Below are 24199 nucleotides of genomic sequence, written 5' to 3'. Positions count from 1 at the left end.
GTGCTTAAATAACAATAAGCATTCAATAAATATTTATAGAATAAACAAATTACTTCTAAAAATCAAGCAACATAGAAACTTACAAAGAAGAAAGCAGAAGTATTTTTTAATCCATCCATAATTCCGCTACCTGGATACAGTAACTATTATCACTTGGTGAATGTTATTCCATCCCTTTTCTCTGAGCATTAAAGTTCCATAGATATAATCGTTAAATGCAATAGTACTATGTACTATTTTTCTTTATTAGGTTTTAATTTTTACTTGAATTTAACAACAAAATTACTGAGGTGAAACTGAAGGAATTACAAACCATCAGATCATTATTTATTCACAAGATACAACTCCCCCTAAAAGATCCTTCTAAAATTCAGAAACAAGATTATGAAAAATATTCAGAGTCTTGAATCGATATTTTGTAACTACATTCCAATTTTGGGCAGTTTTATATAACTTTTTTTTTTATTATGTCAATGTTATTTACATTTTATTCCATAACCATAATATCTCACAATTGACCTCTTTGTTTAATAACAATTTTAAAAAAATGTTTATTTTTGAGAGACAGAGCACCAGCAGGGGAGGAGCAGAGAGAGAGGGAGACACAGAATCTGAAGCAGGCTCCAGGCTCTGAGCTGTCAGCACAGAGCCCGATGCAGGCAGGGCTCCAACTCACGAACCCCGAGATCATGACTTGATCCGAAGTCAACTGATCGGTCAACTGAGTCACCCAGGCGCCCCTATTTAATAAAAATTTAAGTGGATTAAAATCTCATCTTCAATTGCTTTGTTTTTACTGTTAACTTCTTTAATACTGAGTTTTTAGTTTCATTCTTTTGATTGACTGGATTTCTGCCTGACTATAAGGATGGCTCTTGAATATTGTAGTTTTTGAGTTTTTGCAGATTTAGGAGTATTAGGCTGTGGCCTTTTACAACACCCACGTGGCTCTATGCACCATTTTGGGTCATGCTTTTATTCTCAGCCTCTTTTAGATATTGCACCATCCTCTGGCATTAGATTTCACAGAGAAGTCTAAGGCCCTTGTCGTCATTCCCCTGTTTTCTGGGTTAGCAACTTTACAGGAATATATGTTGGTGTTAGTTCTTGTCAATTTGTCCTGCTGTGGACTACCACCTGGTATCTCCAGCCTCATTTTCAATACTTCCTTGCAGGGGGCTTGCCCACCTTGCCAACTGTTTGTCCTTCTATGACCTCATGATGCTGCTCTATATCCCTCTGACTTGGCACAGGTTAATGAAATTCCCTCATCCCTACCCTTACTCTGCCATTCTCTGCTACTTATTCTAGTTGATTTAGCTCAAGCATGCTTTCTCGTGAAGATTTCTAGACTACATTTCTCAGGTTACCAGCCACCTTCCCCTTTCCACCCCCATGAAATGTTACATGTACCCCTGGCATTACTTTTGGTACACTGAGTTACCATTAATGGTCAATGACTGTGTCACATCCAGCACTGTGAGTTCCAAGGGGAGGGGCGCCTTATAGCCACAAAACTATGTAAGCGGTTTAAAACAGAGATCTTGTTGATTAAAAAAAAAAATTGGAAAGGTTGAATGGATACATGGCAATTGGACACATTACTGAGCAGCTAGTAAACCGTAAAAGTGTAAATCTGATACAGTTCGAATACTCTGATAAGCTGAATGCTATGCCTTTAAGGGACATTAATCGTATACCGGACGTCGGGGTAGATAACGGGTGTCAAAGTCAAACCTACAGGTGAGTGAGTGGGAAAGCCGAACTTTCACAACGCAGGTGACAAGTGTCCAGTATAGTCCGGTGTTTGCTCTCCCGCACCTCGGCCTCTCATCTAAGAAGATGAGTTTGAACGGCCAGCCCTTCCCCCATTTGGTGATACCTACAATTGAAGCTCGCCACCCCTCCCCACCAGGGAGTAACAATTGAATTTTTCTTTAAGCAGTCCGCGGCCCCAACGCAGGAAGGCGAACAGCAGCGGAGGGATTGTTTTGCGCATGCCCTGTAGGGGCGGAAAGAGCCGTCAGGTTGCGTCTGCGCTCTCAGTCGACTTTACTCCGCCTCCGCGGCCGCGGTACCGGTTCAGGGAATCCTGGCGGAATGGTGTTGCGGTGCCAGGTAAGGGTGGGCGCCCTCCCAGATGCATGAGCCCCCTTTTCTTCCCTTTACAGACCCGGCCCTGCTCAGCCGGATCCCTACCGAAACCACCTTGGTCGAATCTTACGTCCAGGGTCGCAACCACCACCACTAGTGTGGCCCCGCCGGGCTTCGGAGGCTTTGCTTGGGCTACCTTAACGAAGGTCAAGTTCTCTCCGCGAACTCTTGGTCTCCGAGGTGCCGGCGTTAGAGGTTTCTAAAGGCACCCTCAGAACCTTTGCCTCCATGCTTCTCATATTATACGTTTTGGCGAAGACAGTTTTCAAATTAAAAATGGACTTAACTGAGAATTCTTGTAAAAAGAAAAAAAGGGGCTTCATATAAGCATTTGCAAGCCTCTGATTATTTCATAGAGAAAAATTTGCACAGTGGAACAGGTGGGTCATTTTACTTGGCCAGATTTCTTAGATACCAGGCTGACGGCATAGGTTTCTCCTAGGAAATACCAATTTATCTTGTATTTCAAACCCACCTGCTTTTACAAATGTCCGGGTTTGTATGTTATATAACTTAATCCTTTGCAGCTGGGGTCAGTGTAATGTGGACTTGAATCAAAGGTCCTATGACAACTGTGAAAGACGTGTCTCGCTTTTTTTTGTTATTTGTGTAATTTATCGCTTGACTCAGACATCTGTTCACCACTAAGGGTTTATAAAAGGTGCTATAATTTTATGTGGAATAAAGACTAACTTCATGGTTTTTAAGAAGATACCGTTAGGGTTTTAGTTGTGGCAAGCTTACATTCATAAAACTAAAAATCATCTGGAAATCAATCTGAATTGTGCTTAAAACATAAAGAGTTTTCAAAATTTGAACTTGTAGTTATACTAACATTTTTATGGATGATTTAATTTTCTCTAACTGAAAATTGGTCTTTGATTCAAGTGATTGGAAAGCAATAGAGCCCACCGAGACAGAAAAGGTCTATTATGGTTATTAAAGGCATTTTCTCTCCTTTTCAGGTTGAAGTGTTGTATTTTGCAAAAAGTGCTGAAATTGCAGGAATTCGCTCTGAGACTATTTCTGTGCCACAAGAAATAAAAGCATTGCAGCTGTGGAATGAGATAGAAGCACGACATCCTGGGTAGTTAAAAATTTTAGAATGCTTATGATTAACAATTTTTAAATATTTAAAAATGAGTAAATGATTAGAGAAAAAAAGCTGATTTTTATTTCCATGCACAATTCAGAAAGGGTCATTAGTTGTATTTTTCTGCAACTACTCCAAAAATCTTAAATTCTGTTATCTAAAAATGCATAATTTTTTAAGGTTAAAGGTATTTTACTAAAAAATCCACAGTGAGCTGGGATACTGCCAAAGGGACATGGTTATATTTGCTTATATAATTTACAAAATACTAAAAATGTGGATTCTGCATTTTTATAACATTAAATGAAATTGTTACAAATTAGGTTGAAAACGTGTGCTTTGAATTTTATGTCCTGCCCCTTCTTTAGAGAACTCAAAGTAGAAATTTCTAAGATAAAAGAAAAATGAAAGATCACAGACCTTAGCTACTGTTGAATTTGAGTTTTTGCAATGTTTAATATTTTTCTGGTTCTTGAAAATGTGTAATTTACTGCTGTGGTTCCTACCTCAAGTTCTTTTTGCAACAAAATGTAATTACAGCTTATTTAAAGGTGTTCTAGGAATATTTTGTCATTTAAGTCTGTATAGATTTTTAACTAGGAAGTCTTAGTGTAATGTAGAAGATACTCCAAGTGTGGGTTTATAAGAGAAAATTACTTCTTGATCTCATGTCTTTTAACTTGCTCTGAAAGTGTCCTGATAATCATTGAAATGAGGTGGGGCTTCTGTTCTGCTTTACTTTTAACCTTTTACCTCTTGAGAGACACCTGGTTTTGTAGGAAAATTCTGAGATACACTTAGTATACTTGTATACTCAGAAGATCTCCTGGGGAGGGCACGTACTGATTAGAAAATTTCTTCTTCTCTCTCTTTTTTTTTTGACCTGGTCTCAATGTTGTCTAGTCTAGTATTTTGGGGGGAGGGGGGTTTGTTTAACTCCCCAAGGCACATAACCTCCATTAAAGAATTGTTAGCATTTTACTGTGTGCTTTGTGGTGAATAAGTAGGTTCTTCAGTGAGTATGTACTTTCTCTGCAGAGTGTGAATTGGCTTAATTAGTAACTTTGCAGGTGATGCCTCGTGAAGTAATATTTATGGCTATTTTTAGTTGCAGCTGAAGAGATTGGGGATGTAACACTGCATTGATACTTCTAATTAGCTTTTTCCCCTTCAGATTGGCTGATGTCAGAAATCAGGTGATATTTGCTGTCCGTCAAGAATATGTCGAGCTTGGAGATCAACTCCTCCAGCTTCAGTCAGGAGATGAAATTGCCATTATCCCCCCCATTAGTGGAGGGTAGTGCTCTTGAGCCACTTGGGTGTGTGAGGTATGTTTTTCTTAACCAGTCTTGTGGAGAAGGATCACAAAGACGATAGTATACTCTTGGTAAGTCTGCCTACACCAATAAAGAGTTGGTGCAGACAGACCTGTGCATACCTGCCTTTCATCTCTGCATCTGTTCTCTTGTAAGCACTTTAATATAAAGTCAGTTTGATATGTTCATTCTGTTGAATTCAGATGGTTTATGGAAACTATATTATGTGTCAGGCACAGTGCTGGATGCTGGAGTATTAATATTCCTATTTTGCAGGAAGGAAAACTGAAATTCAGAGAAGTTAAAAAACTTGTCTACACTCACATAGCTAAGAGGTGGCAGAGCCAACATTTGATTTCAGATTATTGGATTCTCTGTACTTTTTCACAAAGATGCTTATTAATCGAGGAAAATAGCCCTTTTGGGCACAGAGAAATGTAGAAAAATTGCATGGCCAGAAAGTGAAAAGATCACTGTGCTTAGTAAGAAAGCTTACCATTTTCCAGGTAGAAAGAAACAGCTTTATTATGATAGCTGTGTTGCAAGTAGCTCTGGGATCCATTGCGTCTTGCCATCTTTACAAATAATCTAGAAATTAATGATTATCTTCAATTAAAGAGTTTTGGCGAGTTAGGAATGAAAGAAAGCTTTCTTAGTTTAATGGGGCTTTTTTCCAGAGTCAAGAGTAAATACCATACTCATTGGCAAAATCTTGGCCTCACTAAAGAACGAAGCGTACCCAGGATGCCAGTTTTTTTTTTCCACCTGTTTTTTTCTCCACTTTGCTGGAGAGCAGTGCCCCAAAAGGTGAGGAATATATATTGCAAAGCAAATTGCCCACAATACTGATAAAGACTGGATCTTTCTTAGTCCTACTGTTTGGAAATAATGGAATTTCTTGATATGTATCTCAGTTTTACTTGGAAACTGGTCGCCATATCACTACCATGATTTTAGAAAAATCCCATTTTTCAGAGTTTGGAATTTATTCAGAAACTGTATGCTGCCATTAAACTGTGTGTGTGTGTGTGTATGTATGTGAGAAAGAGAGATGGGAGTTCTCTGGAAATAGGAAGATTACTTAACAGCATTGTGTATTGTTTGAAGGTGTCTGAAAGGATTTGTGACATGGTTTTATTTATTTTTTAATATAATTTATTGTCAAATTGACTAACATATTAGTGTGTAAAGTGTGCTCTTGGTTTTGGGGGTAGATTCCCATGGTTCATTGCTTACACACAACACCCAGTGCTCATCCCAACAAGTGCCCTCCTCAGTACCCATCACCCATTTTCCCCTGTCCCCCAACCCCCCATCAACCCTAAGTTCTCTGTATTTAAGAGTCTCTTACACTTTGTATAAGAGGGAGTCCCTCTCTCTCTCTCTATTTTTTCCCCTTCTCTTCCCCCAAGATGTTCAGTTAAGTTTCTCAAGATCCATATATAAGTGAAAACATATGACATCTGTCTCTGAGTGATGTATTTTACTGCGCATAATAGCCTCCAGTTACATCCACGTTGCTGTAAATGGCATGATTTCACTCTTTCTCATTGCTAAGTAGTATTCCATTGTATATATAAACCACATCTTCTTTATCCATTCATCAGTTGATGGACATTTGGGTTCTTTCCATAATTTGGCTATTGTTGAAAGTGCTGCTATAAACATTGGGGTACATGTGCCCCTATGAATGACACTCCTGTATCCTTTGGATAAATTCCTAGTAGTGCTATTGCTGGGTCATAAGGTAGTTCTATTTTTAATTTTTTGAGGAACCTCCACACTGTTTTCCAGAGCGGCTGCACCAGTTTGCATTCCTACTAACAGTGCAAGAGGGTTCCCGTTTTTCCACATTCTCGCCAGTATCTGTTGTTTCCTGAGTTGTTAATGTTAGCCACTCTGACCGTTGTGAGGTGGTATCTCAGTGTGGTTTTGATTTCTTTTTCCCTGATGATGAGTGACATTGAGTGTCTTTTCATGTGTCTATTGGCCATCTGGATGTCTTTGAAAAAGTGTCTACTCATGACTTCTGCCCATTTCTTCGCTGGATTGTTTTTTGGGTGTTGAGTTTGGTAAGTTCTTTATAGATTTTGGATACTAACCCTTTATCCAGTATGTCATTTGCAAATATCTTTTCCCATTCCGTTGGTTGCCTAGTTTTGTTGATTGTTTCCTTTGCAGTGCAGAAGCTTTTTGTTTTGTTGAGATCCCAATCTCAACATTTTTGCTTTTAATTCCCTTGCCTTTGGAGATGTGTTGAGCAAGAAATTGCTGTGGCTGAGGTCAGAGAGGTTGTTTCAAGCTTTCTCATTTAGGGTTTAGATGGTTTCCTGTCTCACATTTAGGTTTTTCATCCATTTTGAGTTTATTTTTGTGTATGGTGTCACAAAGTCGTCTAGTTTCATTCTTCTGCATATTGTCCAGTTAGTTCTCCCAGCACCATTTATTAAAGAGACTGTCTTTTTCCATTGGCTACTCTTTCCTGCTTTGTCAAAGAATAGTTGCCCATACGTTTGTGGGTCCAATTCTGGGGTTTCTATTCTATTCCATTTGTCTATGTGTTTGTTTTTGTGCCAATACCATACTGTCTTGGTGATTACAGCTTTGGGGTAGAGGCTAAATTCTGGGATTGTGATGCCTCCTGCTTTGGCTTTTCTTTTTCAATATTACTTTGGCTATTCAGGGTCTTTTGTGGTTCCATACAAATTTTAGGATTGTTTGTTCTAGCTTTGAGAAGAATACTGGTGCAATTTTGATTGGGATTGTATTGATTGTGTAGATTGCTTTGGGTAGTATTGACATTTTAACAATATTTATTCTTCCAGTTCATGAGCACAGAATGTTTTTCCATTTCTTTGTGTCTTCTTCAGTTTCCTTCATAAGTTTTCTATGGTTTTAGCATGCAGATTTTTTATATCTTTGGTTAGGTTTATTCCTAGGTATTTTATGGTTCTTGGTACAATTGTAAATGGGATCAATTTCTTGATTTCTCCTTCTGTTGCTTCATTATTGATGTGAAGAAATGCAACCGATTTCTCTACTTTGATTTTTGTACCCTGTGACTTTGCTGAATTCGTGTATCAGTTCTAGCAGCCTTTTGGTGGTCTTTCAGTTTTCCATATAGAGTATCATGTCTTCTGCAAAAAGTGAAAGTTTGACTTCTTGTTTGCCAATTTTGATGCCTTTTGTTTCATTTTGTTGTCTGATTGCTGAGGCTGGGACTTCCAACAATATGCTAAACAACAGCGGTGAGAGTAGACATCCCTGTCATGTTCCTGATCTCAGGGGGAAAGCTCTCAGTTTTTCACCATTGAGGATGATATTGGCTGTGGGCTTTTCATATATGGCTTTACGATATTTAGGTGTGTTCCTTCTATCCCTACTTTCTTGAGGGTTTTTATGAAGAAAGATGCTATATTTTGTAAAATGCTTTTTCTGCATCTATTGACAGGATCATATGGTTCTTATCCTTTCTTATACTAATGTGATGTATCACATTGATTGATTAGCGAATATTGAACCAACCCTGCAGCCCAGGAATGAATCCCACTTGATCATGGTGAATAATTCTTTTTACATGCTGTTGAATTCAATTTGCTAGTATCTTGTTAAGGTTTTTTTGCATCCATGTTCATCAGGGATATTGGCCTGTAATTCTCCTTTTTTGTGGGGTGTCTGTCTGGTTTGGGAATCAAGGTAATGCTGGCTTCATAGAATGAGTCTGGAAGTTTTCCTTTTGTTTCTATTTTTTGGAACAGCTTGAGAAGGATAGGTATTAACTCTGCTTTAAATAAACTCGGGTAGAATTCCTCTGGGAAGCCCTCTGGCTCAGGACTGTTATTTGTTGGGAGATTTTTGATAACTGATTCAATTTCTTCACTAGTTATGGGTCTGTTCAAATTTTCTATTTCTTTTTGAGGTTTGGTAGTGTGTGGGTGTCTAGGAATTTGGCCATTTCTTCCAGGTTGTCATAGTATTCTCTGATAATTGCTTGTATTTCTGAGGGATTGGTTGTGATAAATCCATTTTCATTCATGATTTTATCTGTTTGGGTCCTCTGTCTTTTTTTAGAAGTCTGGCTAGGGATTTATCAACTTTGTTTATTTTTTCAAAAACCAGCTCTTAGTTTCATTGATCTGTTCTACTCTTTCTTTGGATTCTATATTGTTTATTTCTGCTCTGATCTTTATGATTTCTCTTCTGCTAGCCTTGGGGTGTCTTTGTTGTTCTGCTTCTAGTTCCTTTAGGTGTGCTGTTAGATTTTGTATTTGGGATTTTTCTAGTTTCTTGAGATGGCCTGGATTGCAATGTATTTTCCTCTTAGGACTGCCTTTGCTGCATCCCAAAGGGTTTGTACTGTTGCGTTTTCATTTTCATTTGTCTCCATATATTTTTTAATTTCTTTTTTAATTTCCTGGTTGACCCATTCATTCTTCATTTTTTTAAATATGAAATTTATTGTCACATTAGTTTCCATACAAAACCCAGTGCTCATCCCAACAGGTGCCTTCCTCAATACCCATCACCCACCCTTCCGTCCCTCCCACCCCCCATCAACCCTCAGTTTGTTACCAGTTTTTAAGAGTCTCTTATGTTTTGGCTCCCTCCTTCTCTAACCCCCCCCCCCTTTTTTTTCTTTTCTTCCCCTCCCCCACGGTCTTCTGTTTCTCAGGATCCACATAAGAGTGAAAACATATGGTATCTGTCTTTCTCTGTATGACTTATTTCACTTAGCATAACACTTTCCAGTTTCATCCATTTTGCTACAAAAGGCCATATTTCATTCTTTCTCATTGCCACGTAGTATTCCATTGTGTATGTAAACCACAATTTCTTTATCCATTCATCAGTTGATGTACATTTGGGCTCTTTTCATAATATGGCTATTGTTGAAAGTGCTGCTATAAACATTGGGGTACAAGTGCCCCTATGCATCGCACTCCTGTATCCCTTGGGTAAATTCCTAGCAGTGCTATTGCTAGGTCATAGGGTAGATCTATTTTTAATTTTTTGAGGAACCTCCACACTGTTATCGAGAGCAGCTGCACCAGTTTGCATTCCCACCAACAGTGCAAGATGGTGCCCATTTCTCCACATCCTCGCCAGCATCTATAGTCTCCTGATTTGTTCATTTTAGCCACTCTGACTGGCATGAGGTGGTATCTGAGTGTTTTGTATTTTGTGGTATATGAGTGTTTGTATTATGACTTGTATTTCCCTGATGAGGAGCGACGTTGAGCATCTTTTCATGTGCCTGTTGGTCATCTGGATGTCGTCTTTAGAGAAGTGTCTATTCATGTTTTATGCCCATTTCTTCCCTGGATTATTTGTTTTTTGGGTATGGAGTTTGGTGAGCTCTTTATAGATTTTGGATACTAGCCCTTTGTCTGATATGTCATTTGCCAATATCTTTTCCCATTCTGTTGGTTGCCTTTTAGTTTTGTTGATTGTTTCCTTTGCTGTGCAGAAGCTTTTTATCTTCATGAGGTCCCAATAGTTCATTTCTGCTTTTAATTCCCTTGCCTTTGGGGATGTGTCAAGTAAGAAATTGCTGTGGCTGAGGTCAGAGAGGTCTTTTCCTGCTTTCTCCTCTAGGGTTTTGATGGTTTCCTGTCTCACATTCACATCCTTTATCCATTTTGAGTTTATTTTTGTGAATGGTGTAACAAAGTGGTCTAGTTTCATCCTTCTGCATGTTGCTGTCCAGTTATCCCAGCACCATTTGTTAAAGAGACTGTCTTTTTTCTATTGGATATTCCTTCCTGCTTTGTCAAAGGTTAGTTGGCTATACTTTTGTGGGTCTAATTCTGGTGTTTCTATTCTATTCCATTGGTTTCTGTGTCTGTTTTTGTGCCAATACCATGCTGTCTTGATGATTACAGCTTTGTAGTAGAGGCTAAAGTCTGGGATTGTGATGCCTCCCACTTTGGTCTTCTTCTTCAAAATTACTTTGGCTACTCCTGCTTTCTTTTGATTTCCAGTAGCATGATATTTAGTTCTCCATCCCCTCACTTTTAATCTGAAGGTGTCCTCAGGTCTAAAATGAGTCTCTTGTAGACAGCAGATAGTTGGGTCTTGTTTTTTTATCCATTCTGATAACCTGTGTCTTTGGTTGGAGCATTTAGTCCATTTACATTCAGTGTTATTACTGAAAGATCTGAGTTTAGAGTCATTTTGATGTCTGTAGGTTTCATGCTTGTAGTGATGTCTCTGGTACTTTGTGGTCCTTGCAACATGTCACTCACAGAATCCCCCTTAGGATCTCTTGTAGGACTGGTTTAGTGGTGATGAATTCCTTCAGCTTTTGTTTGGGAAGACCTTTATCTCTCCTTCTATTCTGAATGACAGACTTGCTGGATAAAGGATTCTCGGCTGCATATTTTTTCTGTTCATCCCATTGAAGATTTCCTTCTGGCCTGCCAAGTTTCAGTAGATAGGTCTTCCACTAGTCTTATGGGTCTCCCTTTATATGTTAGAGTGTGTTTATCCCTAGCTGCTTTCAGAAGTTTCTCTTTATCCTTGTATTTTGCCAGTTTCACTATGATATGTCGTGCAGAAGATCGATTCAAGTTACGTCTGAAGGGAGTTCTCTGTGCCTCTTGGATTTCAGTGCCTTTTTCCTTCCCCAGATCAGGGAAGTTCTCAGCTATGATTTGTTCAAGTACACCTTCAGCCCCTTTCTCTCTCTCTTCCTCTTCTGGAATTCCTATTATACAGACATTGTTCTGTTTGATTGCATCACTTAGTTCTCTAATTCTCCCCTCATACTCCTGGATGTTTTTATCTCTCTCTTTCTCAGCTTGCTCTTTTTCCATAATTTTATCTTCTAGTTCACCTATTCTCTCCTCTGCCTCTCCAATCCGAGCTGTAGTCGCCTCCATTTTATTTTGCACCTCATTTGTAGCATTTTTTAGCTCCTCCTATTTCTTAGTCCCTTGATCTCTGTAGCAATAGATTCTCTGCTGTCCTCTATACTTTTTTCAAGCCCAGCGATTACTTTTCTGACTATTATTCTAAATTCTTGTTCCGTTATATTGCTTAAATCGTTTTTGATCAATTCGTTAGCTGTTGCTACTTCCTGGAGTTTCTTTTGAGGAGAATTCTTCCATTTCGTCATTTTGGATAGTCCCTGGGGTGGCGCAGAACTGCAGGGTACTTCCCCTGTGCTGTCTGGAGTAACTTGTGTTGGTGGGCTGGACCACTGTCAGTCCTGCTGTCTGTCCTCAGCTCACTGCTGGGGTCACAGTCAGACTGGTTTGTACCTTATCTTCCCTTCTCCCAGGGGCAGGACTCACTGTGGAGTAGTGTGCCCCCTGTCTGGGCTGCTAGTACACTGCCAGGCTTGTGGTGCTGCTTTGATGGGATTTGGCGTGTTAGCTGGGGTGGATCTGCAAGGTGCACAGGGGTGGGAGGGGCAGGCTTAGCTAGCTTTGGTGTCGGTGGTCACCTGCGGGAAGGGCCCTTCAGCACCTGGAGGGAGGCAGACCCGTCGGAGGGATGGATCCATAGAAGCACAGCATTGGGTGTTTGCTCAGGGCAAGCAAGCTCAGTGATGGGAACTGGTTCCCTTTGGGATTTCGGCTGGGGGGTGGGCAAGGGAGATGGCGCTGCCCAGCGCCTTTGTTCCCTGCCGAGCTGAGCTCTGTCTTCCAGGGCTCAACACCTCTCACCCCCGGTGTCCTCTTGCCCTCCCACTCTCTGAGCAGAGCTGTTGACTTATAACATTCCAGATGTTAAGTCCTGCTGGCTGTCAGAACTCATCGAGTCCAGCACCTCTGCTTCTGCAAGCCAGACTTCAGGGGCTCTGCCTTGACAGGTGGGCTGCCCCTCCGCTGCCCGGCTCCCTCCTGCCAGTCCGTGTAGCATGCACCGCTTCTCCATCCTACCCTCTTCCGTGGGCCTCTTGTCTACACTTGGCTCCGGAAAGTCCCTTCTGCCAGTCTTCTGGCGGTTTTCTGGGTTATTTAGGCAGATATGGGTGGAATCTAAGTGATCAGCAAGACGAGGTGAGCCCAGTGTCCTCCTGTGCCACCATGTTCACACCCATTCAGTCTTTAGTAGGATGTTCTTTAACCTCCATGTATTTGGAGGTTTTCCAAACTTTTTCCTGTGGTTGATTTCAAGTTTCATAGCGTTGTGATCTGAAAATGTGCATGGTATGATCTCATTTCTTTTATATTTATTGAGGGCTGTTTTGTGATCCAGTATGTGATCTATCTTGGAGAATGTTCTGTGTGCACTCGAGAAGAATGAATATATCTGTCAAGTCCATCTGGTCCAGTGTATCATTTAGGGCCAGTGTTTGTTTATTGATTTTATGTCTGGATGATCTGTCCATTGTTGTAAGTGGAATATTAAAGTCCCCTGCAATTACCACATTCTTACCAATAGGATTGCTTACGTTTGTGATTGTTTTATATGTATGGGTGCCTCTGAATTGGGTGTATAGACATTTATAATTGTTAGCTCTTCTTGATGGATAGACCCTGTAATTATGATATAATGCTCTTCTTCATCTCTTGTTACAACCTTTAGTTTAAAATCTAGTTTGTCTGACACAAGTATGGCTCCTCCAGCTTTCTTTTAACTTCCAGTAGCATGATAGATGGTTCTCCATTCCCTCACTTTCAATCTGAAGGTGTCCTCAGGTCTAAAATGAGTCTCTTGTAGACAGCAGATAGAGGCCTCTTGTTTTTTTATCCATTCTGATACCCTGTGTCTTTTGATTGGAGCATTTAGTCCATTTACATTCAGTGTTATTATTGATATGAATTTAGAGTCATTGTGTTATCTGTAGGTTTCATGCTTGTAGTGATGTCTTTGGTCCTTTGTGGTCTTTGCATTGTTCCACTCACAGAGACCCCTTAGGATCGCTTGCAAGACTGGTTTAGTGGTCATGAATTCCTTCCGTTTTTGTTTGTCTGGGAAAACCTTTATCTCTCCTTCTATTCTGAATGACCGGCTTGGTGGATAAAGGATTCTTGGCTGCATATTTTTCCTATTCAGCACATTGAAAATTTCCTGCTACTCGTTTCTGGCCTGCCAAGTTTCAGTAGATAGGTCTGCTACTGTCCTTACGTGTCTACCCTTATAAGTTAAGGCCCGTTTATCCCTAGCTGCTTTCAGAATTCTCTCTTTATCTTTGTATTTTGCCCATTTCACTATGATATGTTGTACAGAAGATCAATTCAAATTATGTCTGAAGGGAGTTCTCTGTGCCTCCTGGATTTCAGTGTCTGTTTCCTTCCCCAGATTGGGGGAAGTTCTCAGCTATGATTTGTTCAAGTATCCCTTCCACCCCTTTCTCTGTCTCTTCTTTTTCTGGAACTCCTATGATACGGATACGATTACGTTTCATTGATTCAGTTAGTTCTCTAATTCTCCCCTTGTGGTCCAGAATAGTTTTATCTCTTTTTCTCAGCTTCATCTTTTTCCATATTTTTATCTTCTGTTTTACTTATTCTTCTCCCTGCCTCTTCAATCCTCACTGTTACTGCCTCTAGTTTATTTTGCACCTCATTTATAGCAGTTTTAAATTCATCATGAGTATTTTTTAGTTCCTTGATCTCTGCAGCAATAGATTCTCTGCTGTCTTCTATGTTTTTTCAAGCTCAGCGATTAATCTTATGACTATTATTCTAAATTCTTGTTCAGTTATATTGTTTATGTGTTTTGATCGATTCTTCAGCTGTCATTTCTTCCCGGAATTTCTTTTGAGAATTATTCTGTTTCATCATTTTGGCTAGTTTTCTTTTCTTTCTCTCTTTTTATTGATCAAAGTCTATTGTAAATTTCTTTTTTTTTTAATTTTATTTTTAATTTTTTAAAATTTACATCTGAATTACTTACCATATAATGAAACAATGATTTCAGGAGTAGATTCCTTAATGCCCCTTACCCATTTAGCCCATCTCCCCTCCCACAACCCCTTTAGCAACCTTCAGTTTCTTCTCCATATTTATGAATCTCTTCTGTTTTGTCCACCTCCCTGTTTTTATATTATTTTTGTTTCCCTTCTGTTTTGTCTCTTAAAGTCCTCATGTAAGTGAAGTCATATGATTTTTGTCTTTCTCTGACTAATTTCACTTAGCATAATACCCTCCAGTTCCATTCATGTAGTTGCAAATGGCAAGATTTCATTCTTCTTGATTGCTGAGTAATACTCCATTACACACACACACACACACACACACACGCCACCTTTTATTTATCCATTCATCCACTGATGGACATTTGGGCTCTTTCCATACTTTGGCTGTTGTTGATAGTGCTGCTGTAAACATGGGGGTGTCCCTTCGAAACAGCACACCTGTATCCCATGGATAAATGCCTAGTAGTGCAATTGCTGGGTGGTAGGGTAGTTCTAGTTTTAGTTTTTTGAGGAACCTCCATACTGTTTTCCAGAGTGGCTGCACCAGCTTGTATTCCCACCAACAATGCAAAAGAGATCCTCTTTCTCTGCATCCTCACCAACATCTGTTGTTGCCTGAGTTGTTAATGTTAGCTATTCTGACAGGTGTAAGGTGGTATCTCATTGTGGTTTTGATTTGTATTTCCCTGATGATGAGTGATGTTGAGCATTTTTTCATGTGTTGGTTGGCCATCTGGATGTCTTCCTTGGAGAAGTGTCTATTCACATCTTTTGCCCATTTCTTCACTGGATTAGTTGTTTTTTGGGTGTTGAGTTTGATAAGTTCTTTATAGATTTTGGATACTAACCCTTTATCTGATATGTCATTTACAAATATCTTCTCCCATTCTGTCGATTGCCTTTTAATTTTGCTGATTGTTTCCTTCGCTGTGCAGAAGCTTTTTATTTTGATGAGGTCCCAGTAGTTCATTTTTGAATTTTGGCTAGTTTTCTGTCCCTTGTGTGTTTTAAAAACTTGTTATGTGGCCTGCACCTGTGAGCACTACTATATTAAAGAGGGATCATACATTATCCAGGGCCTGGTCCTTCAGGAGCTGTTTTTTGGAGTGTTAATTGCTCTCTCTTGTTGTGACTCTGGTTGCTTTTTCTCCCTACTCGTAGTGATCCTTTGGACCCTCCACCAGGTGTGCTTTGATTTGTTCGTTGAAGTAGCCCTCGAAAAGAAAACAAAGAAACAAATACAAAAAGAAAAAACATCAGCTATAGCAAAACAACGGGGTTGAGGCATTGTTGATGGAAGAGGTCTTATCCCATACAAAGAGAGAAATGACAGCGGCGGGGAAGAAGAAAAGAAAAGTGAGCAGGCAGAGAAACTCTACAGCTTATTCCAGAGAGAGAGGAAAATAAAGAGATATAGAACAAGTATAAAGAGAATAGATTAAATATGTCTGCTTAGGTAAACCAATAACCAGAATAACCAGACTACAGGAGAGAAGAAGTAAGAAGGAGAAAAGGAAGAAAAATAAATAAAATATATAATATATACATATATAATAAGAATTGTCCAAGAATTAAATCAGGCAGTGCAATGCCGCTGGGTGCCTTGGAACTGGTGGCAGTGCTGATCTGGAGGAGCAGCCCTCTGGTTTGTTAGTGTCAATCCCGCTTTGGTAGGTACACAGTTACCAGGTATGGAGGGGCATGGTTTGGTGTAGGCATCTCCGGCCTCCACTGTGGGGCCCGCAGACCCATCCCTGAGGACCCATCTTGGTGGTGATGGCGAGAAAAGTGGCGACACCACAGTCTCCGCTCCATCGTCCGGCTGTCCCAAACCACTCTGTTCAGACCATGTTTGCAGTGCTGCAGGCACGAACAAGGCAGTTTGTTCTCCTCCCCCGACCCCATGCCTCCCTGGCGCTCGGCTGGGACTTAAACCTCGATGTTTTACAGATTCTCTCTCCATACACCTGGGATCTGGGGAAGTGCCACTCGGTGCCACCGATATATGGCTTATGGCTGGTGGGCGCAGGCAGTCTTTGTCCTTTGAAAGGTTATATACCTTCTTCCCACAGCACTCCAGGAAGGGGATTGCTTTCTCCCACTGCGGACTGTGCCTCTGAACTAGCTACTGAGCCTGGGAAAAGCCCCACGGTTAGAGATTGGATCTTTCTCCCTCCCGGTCTGTGGTTTTTCTCTTGTTTAGATATAGTCCTAGGCTTCGCCAGCCTCTGTTTCTCTTCCCTTTGTCTCTCCGCAGAAAGGGATCCCTTCCCTCCATGCCTACACGGCCTGTTTTATCTCTTCCAGTTTGCAGTCATGCATCTGTGGCCTGCCAGGTTGTCCCCGTGGGTCCCTGGAGACATCTTTGTCACTCTGCAGCCCTGACTCTTGGAATTCGAAGTCCTTTGGCCTTAACGCTGCTGTGTTTGAGAGACAAGGGAACTTTGGGTCCCCCTACTACTACACCATGTTGGATCCCCTCCCTAACATGTGGTTTTAGAATCCACATCCTTACAGAATCAAAGTGGTAGGAATTTAGTATCGTTTGACGTTCACAGACCATGTTCATGTTACATGTAAGTTATTGTAAGAAGCTCAGGTGCCATGTACAGGAGGTTGAAACATCCTGGAACCCAGTGGAATGTGAATATTTGTGCTTTTCTTTCTTTCCAGTAGCTGGAAGTATAGGGAAAAAGACATTGGATTTAGTGGGATTCCTTGGTTGGAACCACATTGAAGGAGTGCTTAACTCCCCTGAGCCTTCTCTCTCTTGCCTTTCATTGTGAATGAAATCCCGCAGGATTTATGATTATATCCAGACTCCTCATCCGGCAAGACCCAGCCCACGTGCCCACCCTCAGCCCATCTGTTCTCTCCCTCACATCCTGAGCTCCAGCCTCCCTGCAGGTTCTGGAGGCTTTGTATTTGCCATTCCCTGTCTCTGCCTGGGGGTCTGTTCTTCTGTTTCTTTACAGGCTGCTTTCTTTCAGGTCTCACCTCTCTATAGTATGTCTTCAGAAAGGCTTTCTTTGACCCTCTTAAATAGCCCCTTCCCCAGCACCCATGCTCTGTCTCAGAACCCTGTTTATTTTTATAAGTTACCCCTATTTATATTTTTTGTTTATTGCTTTGTTTCTCCCATTCCCATATAGGTGCCCTGAGCGCAGGAGGCAGGTTTTTTGTTCCCTGGTCCTTGTCTAGTGTGTGGGGTTAGTCACTTAGTGAGAATGTAATAGATGCTTGATAAATGAAATGAGAAATGCATGGCAGAGGACTTTGTAGGACATCTGGTGATAGGCACGCAGTTCATTTCCTTATTTCCTCCATTACTTAACTAGGATTATGCCCGGTTATGAAATGAACTGAGTTCCTGTGGAGTCACCATTGCTTCTGTTCTCCCTCTCTCCCTTTTGGATAAAGAAAAAACCAGTCCTAGGTGTAGTGCATGGTGATGTAGTGATCAGAGGTGATATGTGTGTGTGGCTGAAGGTGTCGATGTCTGACCTATACCACGATAGGAGATAAGAGTAGCAATTCCAGAATTTGCAATAAAGTGGCATATGAGGTAGATTACAGTTCCTTTTATATATCCTGCTTGATTCATTGGGGATATTTATAAATATGTTGAGTTTTGCTAAAATTTTACACTTGTTTTTATCATTCAGTTCAAACCATGACTTCTATCACATCTAATGTACAAAAAATATAAATTGAAACACAGTTGAGTTGGGTGTTTTGCCTGTAGTACCAATGTTAAGGTTTGTTAATATCTTCCAGGAAAGATATGAATGAAATTGAAGAGAAATCTAAAGATATAATAAAATTCACTGCTGAGAAACTCTCCATAGATGAAGTCTCACAGTTGGTGGTTTCTCCACTCTGTGGTGCAGTATCCCTGTTTGTAGGTAAGTTGTGATTTTCACAGTGTGGGTTGACTGCATAAGACAATAGAAATCAGCAAGTGTTTTCCATGTTCAGTGTTAATAGAGGATTTTAAGATACTAAGAGCAGTAACCCATGGTGGGTAGACACTTTTTAATTTTTATTCAGATTCAAACCAACCTGTGTTAAAGGCATTAAAAGAGTAGAATAAGAGTCATTATTTTCAGGGAGAATTCTGTATGTTCCAAATATTGAGGGGAAAAAATGGTGGTGATACTAACTTAATGATAGTCCTGGGAGCATAATGTTTCCCATCCTGGTTTGTCCTATGAGTATTTTTGATATGTTTGCCTCATTAGCGACATTGTATTTCCTCATCTTTATGATAATTATTTTTTGGTTTTCTAACCAAATGTTTGTTTTTAGAAAATTTGAAAGCAATTCGTAGGCAAATTGGTGTGCTGCTGAAATAATCCTTTTTTCTATTAATGTGTTATTTCTATTGTAAGGAAACCTTAATATTTTTCTTTTTCTTTCTTTTTTTTTAGGGACTACAAGAAATAACTTTGAAGGGAAAAAAGTCATTAGCTTAGAATATGAAGCATATCTACCAATGGCGGAAAATGAAATCAGAAAAATTTGTAGTGACATTAGGCAGAAATGGCCAGTCAAACACATAGCAGTGTTTCATAGACTTGGGTATGATTTCCTTTAGCAATTAAATAGTTAATTGCATTTGTTTTCCATCATTGTGCGATTTTAATTCTGGAATCTTCTGTAGGAATCCTATATTAGCATGAGAGGAAGGTTTGTGTATTATTCTGGCAGACAGGCAGACAGTGGATAGCACCTCAAGGGCTGTTTGTTTCATTGTAACATCTGGAGAGTGCCTGATGCTAAAACAAAGTCCAAATGTGCCAAACTCTAAAAAGCCTTGTGCAGAACAAGGCCTGTGCTAATGTGTGCTAAAGTCCTTGAGGCCTTTTAAGAATTGTTTTATAGTCTGGACTCTATTTGTATGATAAGTCTGTTAATAGATTTTTTTTAATGTAGTGCCTTTGAAGGTCATTAAATTAGTTGCCTGTTTATACCACTAAGAAGAGTGGAGTTCTAGACTTTAAAAAGAGCCCAGCAATTGAGACTCCATTTCTGTTATATTACATTAGTTGTTATTTTGTTATTAAAAACTAAATTTCATCAATTCTATTCTTTAATATTTGTTTCTATTTAATATACTAACAAATTAGGCACAACCTCAACATCCCCTCTGCTGAATGCAAACGGGATAAATTACTGTTTTTTAATTAACCTGAAGTTTAAAGTAGAACTGGATACTTAGTTGTAAGAATGCTTTGCTGGAATTTTTTTTTCATGTGTTTAATATCCTTTAACATGTGGATTCAGAAGAGATGGCAATTTTTCTTCTTCATTTTGTTAAAGTTTAGTTCCAGTGTCGGAAGCAAGCATTATCATTGCTGTGTCCTCGGCCCATAGGACTTCATCCCTTGAAGCTGTGAGCTATGCCATTGATACTTTAAAAGCCAAGGTGCCCATATGGAAAAAGGTAAGGAAATATCTAATTTTGCCATTTGGACATGGTTTTTCTCACAAATTGTTTAAAAGATAAGGAATGAGATTACATGTAGAACTTGTATTCTAGGGTCTTCCCTGACTCTATAGAATTGTGTTTTCTTTATCTGAAATAGTATTTATGTAATATCTCCTTTCCAAAGTTTGTTAAGCATGAAAAGTACATGCCCCAAAGAAATGCATGGCACAGATTAGGCCTCAATAGTTGGTAACAATTGGAATTCCTTGTCTGGACTTTTCCATTGGTTCATATATGAATTCATTCACTTTGGATTAGAATTCCCTTGAGTTAGTCCTGTGGAGAGTGATAATAATGCACAGCTGTTCAGCAATAGGTAAACAAGATTTCTCGAGGCAAAAGAGCAAGCAACATTCTAGAATTTCTTAGGAAAAAAGAGTGGGGTATTGCCTCTTTGGAGAAAATGCATAGTGAGTGGATTTTCAGACATAAATAGGAAATTCTAGTTTGTTTTCTGTCAACACATCAAACCAATCAGTAAGAGTGAATCTCTGGTTAAAGAGGACATTCTGAAGGGATGAAAAGACCCAACTCCTTAAGTTCTTCCATGGTGTAGTAACAGTAACAGTGGGGTTGTTCTGAACTCTCAAACTTGTAATTGCCTTTAAGAGTCTAGAATTGCCCACAGCATTTTGGCTGGGTAGCAAAGCCAAGGAGGGAATTAACGTCTCAGATCAGAGGGCAGAGCGTGTCTTTCCTAGGAGCCTGCTGGCTCCGTTTGTGGTAGAGATGAACAAATTGGACTCTTACACAGGACCTATGAAACCCAGTGACCATGTTTTCTGAACAAAAACTGAAACTGGGGTGCCTGGGTGACTCAATTGGTTAAGCGACCAGCTTCGGCTCAGGTCATGTTCTCACAGTTCGTGAGTTCGAGCCCTGCATCGGGCTCTGTACTGACAGCTCAGAGCCTGGAGCCTGCTTCTGATTCTGTGTCTCCCTCTCTCTCTGCCCCTTCCCCGCTCATGCTCTGTCTCTCTCTCAAAAATAAAGATTAAAAAAAATTTTGAAATGAATAAAAACTGACACCTGTTCTTATAAGGGGATACTTTGGGATTTGAAGATAGGATTTGTGACAGAAAACAGTCTCTGTGAAGCTCAGCTGTATGGTGGCTTTGCTTTGAACAAAGCTGCCACCATTTTGATAGACTACATGAGGCAGTCTCCTGAATAGAGTGAGTCAGGGAGAGCATTCTCCATTGAGTTGTGAATCTGGGTGGCAGAGGTAGCTTTTTTTTTTTTTTAATTAATTTTAATTTAATTTAATTTTTTCAGATAGTACAAGCAGGGGAGAGGGACAGAAGAAGAGAACCTTTTTTTATTTTTTAAATGTTATTTATCTTGAGAGAGAGAAAGAACACATGCATAGGGGAGGGACAGAGAAAGAGAGAGAGAGAGAGAGAGAGAGAGAGAGAGAGAGAATATCCTAAGCAGGCTCTGTGCTGTCAGCGCAGAACCCAACAATCCATGAGAGCAAGATCTGAGCTGAAATCAAGAATCAGATGCTTAACCTGCTGAGCCACCCAGGTGGCTTAAGAGAGAATCTTAAGCAGGATCCATGCTTAGTGCGGAACCCAACGTGGGACTTGATCCCATGACCCTGGGATCATGATCTGAGCCCAAATCAGAAGTCGAACACTCAACCACCTGAGTCATCAGGCACCCCAGTAGCTCTCCTTACCAAGGAGAAAGAATGGACAGCCTGCCCATAGAAAGTAGATGAGAGAGTAGGTCCCTGGAATAAGAGGGTGGGCAGGATTGGGGCATCCTCTCATCTTTATACTTCAAGGTCTAGCTGAGCTTTCTGTTTACTTTTCTGTCTGTAGAGGTTGAGAGGGTATATACAGTGTTCAGAGGAAGGTCAAATTTGGATTTCTGTCCCTCAGAAATAGGATTTGACTGGAGATTGAGAAGAAAGATTGATACATTCTTATTCCCCTCCCTTCCGAGTATCATCTCAGTTTGTGTCGGGTTCTAGTCCCACCTGTGCTTTGAGATCATTGGTGAAATAGCCGGGTAGGCAGGTAGGTGGGGCACACACTTACAAAGCAATTGTCAATTGTCTCTAGGGTAGAGCCCAAACCTGCTTAAGAACTTCTGTGGGTGGTCACTTAATTTCACACCTAGTGGAAATATCCCATCAGCCTGTGGAAAAGCATATATAGAAATGCTGAAGTAGATGTGTTTGGAAAGAAAAAAGTGTTTAAAATTATTAAAGACCTTGCATCTTCCCTGTGTAACCTTGCTCAGGCTGTCTCCTGACATGGTCCCAAATGGAATTGTTTATTCCATTCTGTGGTTGTACCTTGCCTTGTTAAGTCTTCATGTCAGTGTTTCTCCCACTGGATTGGGGTCTTTAAGTGGAGGGAACAGATTTATTCAGTTTTCTCCTTTCAGTGCCTCAAACAAATATTTATTGGATTGTTGGAAGAGTAGCAGATTTAACTAGATTCATTTGCCTGAATTTTTCTGATGCAGTTGAATTTGTTAAGCCACTCTGTTTTGAATACCTGTTATGGTTCTGTTTTTCAGGAAATGTATGAAGAATCATCATCATCTTGGAAAAGAAACAAAGAGTGCTTTTGGACAGCCAGTGATTAATTCACACATTTTTTTTTTAGAGAACTAAAATTAAACTTGGTAAACTGTCTTTAATCACATTTTGATTTTTCTTTTCTAGAAGTTAAGCTAGTTTACTGAAACACAGTCTCTTGTGTTACACCAGTGGGACAAAAGGGAGAAAAAAAAAATGAGTGTTAGGATGAAGGCTTATGCAGGAGCCACAGATAGAGGAAAGACTTTAGGGAAAAAATGGTAGAGTAAATTTAAATGTGAGGAAAGATGCCTGTGGTAGACATACCATTCCATGAAGTAGGAAATTTAAATTACTTATATTTTTTTTTCAATGAGAAGCAAAATGAAAGCATTTTATTTTCTTTGAAAGTAATAGATGGTCAGTGAGTGAAATATTTTGTGATTTTGTGGATATTTTTGTCCTTTGGATATGATGTTAGAGTTCTAGTATATTTCAGTTTATTGTGAGAAGTAGTGGTCAAGAAGCCAGTAGTTTGAGTCTTGATCTCAAATCCTTGAATGAACCTGTTGGAGAATTTGAAAACAGATTCTTAGATGTCTCTCGAATCTAGCTGCTACTTCTGAATCCCACTGCCGCAACTCTCGTCCAAGCCACCGCTCCATTTCTCTTGGACCGTTGTTGTGGCCCTGCTGACAGCACCCCTCCTGACACTCTTCCTTCTCCCATGTGGGTCATTTCATCCTCCTCAGAGCCTTTGGAAAGCTAATCCCATGCTGGAGCCCCACAGTCCTCACCGTGGTCTATGGTCTATATGCTTGGGCTCCTGCCTGCCCCTCACCTTGCTCCAGCCCCCTGCTTTGCTGTGGCTGGTATGTAGCAGGCTTATTCTGTCATAGGGTCCTTCCTTGTCTATTTGTGTAGAATGCTCTTCCCCCAGATATTCCCATAGTCTGCTTCCTCACTATTTCAAGTCCCCAGTTAAATGTTCCCTCCTCAGAGAGCCTTCTCTACCTTATTTAAAACCGGAATCCCCTTCCTTTACCCTGCCTTGTATCTTCTTGTGGCCCTTAATGCTACTGTACTGTAGCATTAGTTGTACTGTATCTATTAGTTTATTCCCATCACCAGACTACAGACTTCTTGAGGTCAGGGACTTGTCTGTCAGGTGTGCCCTAACCACTACCATGCACCAAAAAGTGCTGTTGGTGTTGAGTATTGTGCTCCAATTAAACACACCTGACAGGTGTAGCTGTAGCCCTTATGTGTGTGTAAAGGTATCTGGTTAAATGCATGAGTGGGTAGGTTTCCCCTCCACTTCCTCCCCCTGGGCCATTCTGTAACATCTTACTTAGTTACTTATTGGGCATGGAGTTTGTGAACATGGTATCTTAAGGCAGGAATGATTTATGATGTAGTTAGTTGCTGACCCAGCAGAGGGCAGTAGAGCCAGGGCTAAGGTAAGAGCAACTTGAGTGAGGTTTTTTTAGTCGGTTACTTTTCTATGCAAAAACTTTTTGCATGGAGCCAAAAAGTTCAGTTTAGTTAGCCTTTTTCTTTAAGTTAGGTCAGAGTGGTTCTTAAAGTAGTGTCTGACTTTGAGTACAATTATTTCCATTGCTTAATTGGTATCAGAGTTTAAAATATTAAGGGTTTAAGTTATACGATAGGATGAGGATGGAAGTTTTTAAAATGCTGTTTATAGTTTTTAAAAGGTGATGTAGAGTAAGTAAAAGGAATT

At 40.1% G+C, this 24199-nt stretch overlaps 1 protein-coding gene across 2 annotated transcripts; it reads left to right on the top strand.

The window, feature by feature from the left end:
- Positions 1-2016: 2016 nt before the first annotated feature.
- Positions 2017-22575, top strand: MOCS2 (molybdenum cofactor synthesis 2). 2 transcript variants are annotated; one of them, XM_019464327.2, is made up of 6 exons: positions 2017-2118; positions 4422-4575; positions 18212-18339; positions 18865-19015; positions 19757-19880; positions 22458-22575. In XM_019464327.2, exons 2-6 carry the CDS (start codon positions 4469-4471, stop codon positions 22524-22526), a joined length of 579 nt encoding a protein of 192 aa, XP_019319872.1. In that variant the 5' UTR covers positions 2017-2118; positions 4422-4468; the 3' UTR covers positions 22527-22575. The 2 variants fall into 2 exon arrangements, with proteins under 2 accessions (XP_019319872.1, XP_019319871.1); XM_019464326.2 differs by lacking the exon at positions 2017-2118 and adding an exon at positions 3127-3241.
- The last annotated feature ends 1624 nt before the right edge of the window (positions 22576-24199 follow it).

Source organism: Panthera pardus, unplaced genomic scaffold (assembly GCF_024362965.1).
Source record: "Panthera pardus isolate Hobbes unplaced genomic scaffold, ASM2436296v1 HiC_scaffold_2, whole genome shotgun sequence".
NCBI classification, from domain to species: Eukaryota; Metazoa; Chordata; class Mammalia; order Carnivora; family Felidae; genus Panthera; species Panthera pardus.
Note: the sequence above shows the minus strand (reverse complement) of the source record. Positions and strands in the feature narration are given on the sequence as shown.